Source organism: Manduca sexta, unplaced genomic scaffold (assembly GCF_014839805.1).
Source record: "Manduca sexta isolate Smith_Timp_Sample1 unplaced genomic scaffold, JHU_Msex_v1.0 HiC_scaffold_249, whole genome shotgun sequence".
NCBI lineage: Eukaryota > Metazoa > Arthropoda > Insecta > Lepidoptera > Sphingidae > Manduca > Manduca sexta.
In genome coordinates, this window is record NW_023593459.1 from 11,166 (window position 1) to 18,909 (window position 7,744).

General features: G+C 33.4%; 1 protein-coding gene across 4 annotated transcripts; it reads left to right on the forward strand.

Moving 5' to 3' along the window:
- Positions 1-490: 490 nt before the first annotated feature.
- Positions 491-4,818, forward strand: LOC115453662 (juvenile hormone acid O-methyltransferase). Of its 4 annotated transcripts, none has more exons than XM_037446043.1 (5): positions 491-617; positions 2,343-2,708; positions 2,878-3,049; positions 3,512-3,620; positions 4,412-4,818. In XM_037446043.1, exons 2-5 carry the CDS (start codon positions 2,350-2,352, stop codon positions 4,567-4,569), a joined length of 798 nt encoding a protein of 265 aa, XP_037301940.1. In that variant the 5' UTR covers positions 491-617; positions 2,343-2,349; the 3' UTR covers positions 4,570-4,818. The 4 variants fall into 4 exon arrangements, with proteins under 4 accessions (XP_037301940.1, XP_037301941.1, XP_030038235.1 ...); XM_037446044.1 differs by having other exon boundaries at positions 2,411-2,708; XM_030182375.2 differs by lacking the exon at positions 491-617 and adding an exon at positions 661-1,223 and having other exon boundaries at positions 2,411-2,708.
- Positions 4,819-7,744: the final 2,926 nt, after the last annotated feature.

The following is a 7,744-nucleotide window of genomic DNA, read 5'->3' on the forward strand; positions in this document are numbered from 1 at the left end:
TCCAATTAGATAATTAAAGCGAAAAGATCAAAATTGGTTGGTCTGACTATAAAAATAGCCGACGCGCTAACTCTACGCACACAGCTACGCACGGTTCTGTGTGAGTGAATTTTGCGAAGAATTACCTATAGTTGACTTCACGCGCGGCACGTAAACGCTCTTAATGTTTACTGTCGAGATGACGTCAGCAACGTGGCCTATAGCGTTTTTGTTTATTTGCGCGGGAAATTTAAAATGTAATATTTAAATATACTTTAATGGCACTTATTGATTGAATATTTTTTTTTATAAAATTCCTTGTGGTATTTTATCACCTTAAGATTAATTTGAGACACTTTTCAAAAAAGAGTAATACCCTATTAAAAATAAATAAATCGTATGTAGGTATGTAGTTTAGGTATCTAAACAAAATATCAACGTTTAACTTAATCATTCTTTAACGTTTTAATATCAAATATTGGTAGAAAGTTATTATTTATTTTCGTTGTTCAATGAGTACTTACATCCAGGTACAATATATCGATACCGCGACGAAAGTTTGTAGCACACAAGAACGTAGGACGCTCGCTTCAAAGCCGACGACTGGCAGCTGGATGAATAAGTCAATCACCACCGAGGTAAGGACATTCACATGGAAAATAATTTTTTAATTTTTATATAAACATAAAATCTAACAAATCAACAAAAGTCGTAGAACAAATGTTGTTAATGATGTTATTTATTTAATCCTGCGAGGATGCTTATGTTTATAAAATAACCATGTATATGGCGTTACTGTACTCCAAAAAGTTAAGTATTATTTAAAACTTAAAGACAACTGGATTTAAAACGGTTCGATTTTTGATTCGATTTTCGATTATTCGCATACAAATGAGTTTGAATAGTCACAACACTATGGTAAAGAACCTAACTAGGTAGCTTTGTAATGACGTCTAAAAACATCTATTGTATATAATGATTATTTTGCTGTATTTAAAGATTTTGAATTTAAATTAAGTGATTAAGATGTACATTTTGTGATAAAATAAAAATAGCTACCAAGGTTTTACGGAAAACACCTATATAAAATTGTTACGTCTTAATAAGTATGAAACGTCAAACGTTACATCTTAGACTGCATGCAATAAGGATATTACTATATAATACAAGTTATACTATCTCGAGATTCATATTTTGCTGGGACAGCGTTCTTGTAAGATATCTACGTCAGCTCCAACAGCAAGGTAAATTGTTTTTAAAATTAATTTTGTTCACATACTTACGTCCTGAAAAACATTACATTTTAAAATTTCTTACTAAAAACAAATTATTTTAAGTTATGTACACGTAATTCATAACTTATAATAATTTGGTACTTTAATATTTTGTTACTTTGCGGCTACGTCCGCTTAGGCTAAATATATTTTTTCATTATTACTATGTATTTCGAGTAACTTAAGTGCCTCAATGTTAATAACAAAATCTAGAAAATTAAGTTAGAATTTTATTGCTTTTAGTCTCATAAACTAGAGTGTCATTTATTGCAAAGAAAGTAGTTCTAACAACAAAAGAAAAAAAAAATATTTATTAAAATCTTACTTAATTAGATTCCCGATTTTATTTATTTACTAACTTTTGTTCGCGGCTCAGCCCGCGTATAAATGTTTTTCCGGGATAAAGTTTTCCGGAATTAAAGTCCCGCTATATATTACCCCAGGATAGAAAGGAGCCTCTGTCCTTGCAAAGGTCTCAATACCAAATTTCATCGAAATCCGTTTAGTGGTTCAGACTTGAAATCGTCATAGATAAAAATATTTACGCACTTATAAAATAAGCTTCTGCTTGTGGCTCCATTGGCGTGAAAAAAAATCGGGATTAAATTCCCGCTATTTTCCGACATAAAAGCCCAGGTTTCAAACTATCTGAACGCCAATTTTTTTCGTATTCGGTCCTCACGAAACCATGACAATCAGTCAAAGTTATTTTTGCATTTATAATAAAGGATGTCCCAGAAAAACTGTTTTCTATTTAATTCAAATCTTGCGTGAATTTTGGGATACCCTTTAGTAGTAAAAGTATGGATTTGTGTAATACCAATACGTCAAAATCAGTTTCATTATTTTTAATTTTTCTGTAGATATGTTTCTTTCGGATAATCTCCGAAATGGTTGAAAGGATTTTGTTTGAAGAGTTTTGCACCCACCTTTGTTAAGAATAAGATAGATAAATAAAGAGTACCATAATTTAGGCGTTTAAAATAAGTATTGAGAAATCGCAATAAATAAACGGGACAAATCCGATTTTATGGGAAATAATATTCATGAACTTGATGACGAGATTGATTGACTTGTTTAACTTTTCAGCCTAAATATGGAAGACAATCCGGAACTTTTCAACAAATATAACAATCTCACTAGAATGGATGTTACAGAAACTCTAAAAGAATATGTACCAAAAATCAAATGGAGGTCAAACCCAAGAGTTTTGGACATCGGTTGCGCGGATGGTAGCGTCAGCAGCATTCTGTCCACCTACATACCGCAAAACTACGAAATGTTTCTCGGCTGCGACATCAACAGCAACTCCGTAAAGTTTGCAAACGCTCGATATGGGACGGAGCGCATCAAGTTCATCGTTCTCGACATAGAGGAGCCCATACCTGAAAATCTGAGAGAGAGTTTTGATCATGTGTTCTCGTTCTTCGCCTTGCACTGGCTCACTAATCCCGAGTATGTTATAAGATATATTATATATTTACAACTATTAGCATAACTTATACGGCTTATGTGTCACCTTTGTTACACGAACTTGGCCCACAAATAGCAGTGTCAGTAGACAAAATTCTATTATAGTTTCAACATTAGTTATTACGCGGCTTTGAATAAATAATTGTTTTAGGAAAGGTTATATGAACATCTACAACCTTCTGAAACCGGGAGGCGAAATATTCCTTATATTATCAGCAGAATCACCATACTACGATATATACCACAGTCTCTTCCGGACAAAGAAATGGGCGCCACATATGCAAGCTTATGATACATTCGTGTCACCCTACCATGATTGTAAGGTAAGGATATATAAGGTGCTACTAAAGTCTCGGAATACTTCAAAGCTAGCCTTTCCCGAAAAGTCTTTCGTGCAACAAAGGTCTCCAAAATGATTTTATTTTAAAAATAAAGTTGAAAAACATTCAGATATAATCTAATTTAAGTAATGTTAAAAATGCTAGGATTTGTGACATTATTTGGATTTTTGTTGGAATAATGCAGAAACAATTGAAACGGTTTTAGGGGAAATTTGGAACACGGAGTAATCTTGTTTTGGATTAGCATATTTAAGATTTTGCTGACGTACAGATGGCACATTACATTGCTACAATAATTTAGGGGCTTTTGTGGCGGAAAAGGCTTTTCAAGAGGGCAAAGCAGCGAGCGATATGTATTTGATTCATATTTAACCTCCATTTTCAACATGATAGAGCCCAATATAGATTGTAAACCAAACTAATAAATAATATTGTTTGAAACAGGATCCAGATAAAGTTATTTATGAATCGTTCAAGAAGATTGGATTCCGTAATATTGATGTACAGTGTAAGCAGAAAGTATTCGTTCATGAAAGCACAAACTTTTTGAAAAGTAAGTTTTATTATATTATGTACAGTCAGTCGTAAAAGTAGCTGAACAATTTCAATATTTCAGAACGCTTCTACACATTTACTTCAATCGAAATATATTTTTTTCTTTATCTAAAGTAAATTCATACTTCTGAAGTTTTTTTTACTTTAGAAAAACTTATTGTTGATAACAACGAAAATGTTTAAAGGCCATTTGAAGTTTTCGATTTGTTCAGCTACTTTTGTAGACGAGTGTTCACTTGTTCGTTCTATCAAATATTAATATAAACTCTGTATAGTTATCTTCGGCAACGATATATTAATATTAATTACTATAGGAGCATACACCACTAAGTACATCCTAATCTTACACAGGATATTATTGAAAAGGCATATCTATGATATCGTCACTCACAGAAATGACTAAAATGATAACTCGCTCATGAAAATTAATAGAATTATTCGAATCTAATAACACCACTCACATATTAATATTCTTTATTTCGTATTTAATAATAATTATTATGATCTATAACCATACCACAACCGTGGTTGAATATTATTATATGGTTTAATATATGGTTATTATACGACATTCTGACCCATGTAACTGTTTCGCGTTCAGAGATGACAGCCTATGTACATCCGGTTTCAAGCAGATCGGTGTCTTTGTCCTGGCTGGCGTCCTGGAGACCCGAAATCGTTTATCATTGGGTGCAATACTTTGCCACTACAAAAAAAAAATGACTTAAAGGCGGACTTATTATCACCCTCTCTCTGTTACACTTTTACTGATCCTGTAATTTTTTTCAGATAGTGTCGCTTCAATAAATCTTTTCGAAACACCAAAACACATGCAGGACGAGTTCTTAAAAGATTTCATCGACGTAGCACGTGACATGAGACTGGTGGAGGATGACAATTCTGTGAAATTTTCTTACAATATCATTACGGTTCACTGCATGAAGTAATAAAAAAATACATATCGCTGGCTTACTTACAAGGTCCTATGTTAATTTTACTATGTTGCAATAATGAGATTAAAAATATTTTCCATATATTTAAAAAGACAATAATTCATAGTTCTTCTTTTAGTAATTCTTCAGGATTATTGGAAATTTTCACTGACAAAGACTAAGAATTAAGTGATATAATATATTTCAATTTTCACATAAAATATAACAAAGAACCTTGTAATATTAAGCTAGCGATATACAGAAATCTTTTATAAGGAAGAAAAATCAACGGTTACATAACAGTGGTTTTAGGCTCTCAATACATTATAATTAAGTCAATAAATGGTTTAATAAAGAATACATTATAATTACAAGTTTTATTTCACTCGAAATGTTTATATGTACATAAGCACCTACATTGCAATCATTTGCAAGATTTGATATGAACATATATAAGTTAATAAAGCAATTATCCTCAACTAATTAAGATACAATTTTGCTAGACTGATTACGATGGTCTAGTAATTTTTATCCTATATTAATAGTTGCCTTGCGGGTTCAAAAGTGATACTCCTTGCAATTGCCAGGCCGAAAGACCGCTCGTTGTTATTTAAGTATACGCCGCAGCACCTCGGCTCGAGGGCCCCGAAATATAATGAACAAACTTAAGACGTGAGTAGACAGGTTTCTTTACGTTTCTTTGTATAGATCCTTACTGTATTTATTCTACGGCCCGGCCTTAGCGACTTAGGTGTGCTAAAAATAAAGCGCATATTTAATTAAGCGATCTTTTTTTGATCTCCTTTGTATTTCTGATTTATTTTACCTCTATCCGTCAACATAACATGTTCGCATTGTTGATTACAATATCTTTTAATTGTATTATTATACTGATGTTTTTTCGTCCTTCAACTAAAAATAAGTATGTATATAATTATAATAATGTTGAGAGATCAAAATCTGTACGTTCCTGCATACAAAAGATTATTTTCTTCAATTTTGTGGTCATGTTTAACCCGGCGAGCGTGTGGCGGGGTATGTCATACCCCATGTTAATTACTGGCGTATATTTTTGTGCCTGACTTTCAAACTTATAGTCTCTTTGAGTAGCTGGAGTTACAGGGTTGCGGAAGGTAATAGTGGGGTGATCACAGTGTCGCGGCAACCTGCATTCGAGTTACACGCTTGCAAACTGAGTTCGGGTACGTGATACCCCGCCTCATAGCTGGTGTGACAAAACTAAAATTGCTTTTTCTGCTATTTTAACTTATTTTCTTTGTGTAATTGTAGATTTTAATAGAAAATGGATGTTGAAAATAGAAAAAACAACTTCGGTCTATGATAGAAGATGTACTTACTAGAACAAGGTTTCGCAAACTTTTATTTAGTGCGGACCACTAATGCCACCTTATGCGACCTTTTTGCGACCAAAGTCGTAATGTTTGGGTTGATGTTGTTCAGTTGGATTCTTAAATTTGTTTTACTAGCAGTTTACTTCTGTATTTATTTTTTAGATATACAAGAGTGCAAAAGCGTGCACTTTATAGTTTTTCTTTTAACTTTTATTTTACTTGCGGATCCCCTGAGAGGGGCCCACGGGCCCCAGGGGTCCTATGTTTCGTGAAAATCAGGGCAAAGACACTAAATGGACCGATTTCATCCGTAACTTAGGCTTGGCTTTGGTTTACGAACACCTGAAGATGTGAAATGACAAAAATATATATTTCGATTTATATACGTCAGAGAATTTCTTCCCAGATCAACGAATCACTTTCATCGACTCAAAATGTTCCTGGTCATTTTATTAGATGTAGAGATTACCCCAACAAAAATAATCATAAGACAAAATACTCATGAACAAGCTGAGGAAAGGCTATTAGTGTGGAGCATGCAATGTTTTTTGCAAAAACTGCACAGATTTTATCTCCAGTTCCTAAGATGTTCCTAATTTTTTGTGATTTTTTAGTTTATAAAGAAAATTATTTCATATTCTATCATACGATTAAGTTTTTTATCATAAAACTGGTTTTACTTTAGTTTCTTTTTAGTTTTTAAGAGACTGAAAGTGTTTGTTTGAAATTCAAAGTGACTTATTTCCATCGAGGTAAAAAATAAAATTGTTAAAATGGAGCGATTGTTTTATTTCCAATGCGTTATGATGGTATTGTCTTATTATACCAAAAATAAATAGTATAATACTTCTTCAGAAACAAGTTTTATAGCCAATTTTTAAGGGGTATGTCATACCCTGCCTCATACTTCTTGTTACATTTTTTCACCACATGCTCGCCGGGTTAAGTGCTAAGCATTATATTATTATAACGAGCAAAACTAAAAATAACTCCAAAATAATAAAGTAGGTTCCTTAGAGTAGATACCTTCACATATGTATAAGCGTCTATCTGGGGTTCTGCATAATATTTTTTTACACAGGGATCATTCATTTTAGTTAAAAGTTGAAAGAAGCATATAATTGGTGGTCGTTACTAATTTTACTGTTGGTGGATCTCTCATAAATGAGAGTCCGCCTGGGTAGGTAGCACCGCAGTGTCTATTTCTGCCGCCAAGCAGCAGTTTGTATTCACTGTTGTTTTCCGGTCTAATGAACATTATAGCCTAACTGTGTAACTATTGGAGATAATAAGACAGACATAATAAGAAAAGTATTAATCTTTTAATGTGTGTTTGAGTGATAGCTTGATGTAGCGACAGCGTCGCACATAGTAACACGTAGATGCTTGGATGAGTGTTAACTCACGTACGTCACGTACTATATTAGTATATAAGCACTATTTGTACATAGAATAAATCAGACCAAATACCAGCTCGTGTCTCATTACATCTTGCCATAAATTATTGTGATTTCGACAAAATGTTTCAACACACGGTTCTACACGTATCTGTATTATAAGCTTCCTAATAATAATCGTAAAGCCTTTAATAGATTACTATTCAATTAATGAATCCTTCCCAGCCGAATTTCGGCCATGGCGACCAATCTCAACGGAGATTAGCCAGGTAAGCAGAAAATATTATAGTACACAAAGGGTGTGTGCAATACACAGGTGCACTCACTGTTCCTTCATTCTCTTAGTCCGGTGAGTCGACAATCCGACGAACGGAGCCAGATTAGGCGCAGGACGAATGGCTTTACGTGCTTTCGAGGCACGGGGTATTACACAGCTAACTT

What these genes read in the sequence shown, in the direction of transcription:
- LOC115453662 (XM_030182375.2), top strand. Translation starts at nt 1,088, where the DNA reads ATGAAACGTCAAACGTTACATCTTAGACTGCATGCAATAAGGATATTA. An exon ending in CACCCTACCATGATTGTAAG is followed by an intron (nt 3,050 to 3,511) that starts GTAAGGATATAT and finishes TGTTTGAAACAG; the next exon opens with GATCCAGATAAAGTTATTTA. An exon ending in AAGCACAAACTTTTTGAAAA is followed by an intron (nt 3,621 to 4,411) that starts GTAAGTTTTATT and finishes AATTTTTTTCAG; the next exon opens with ATAGTGTCGCTTCAATAAAT.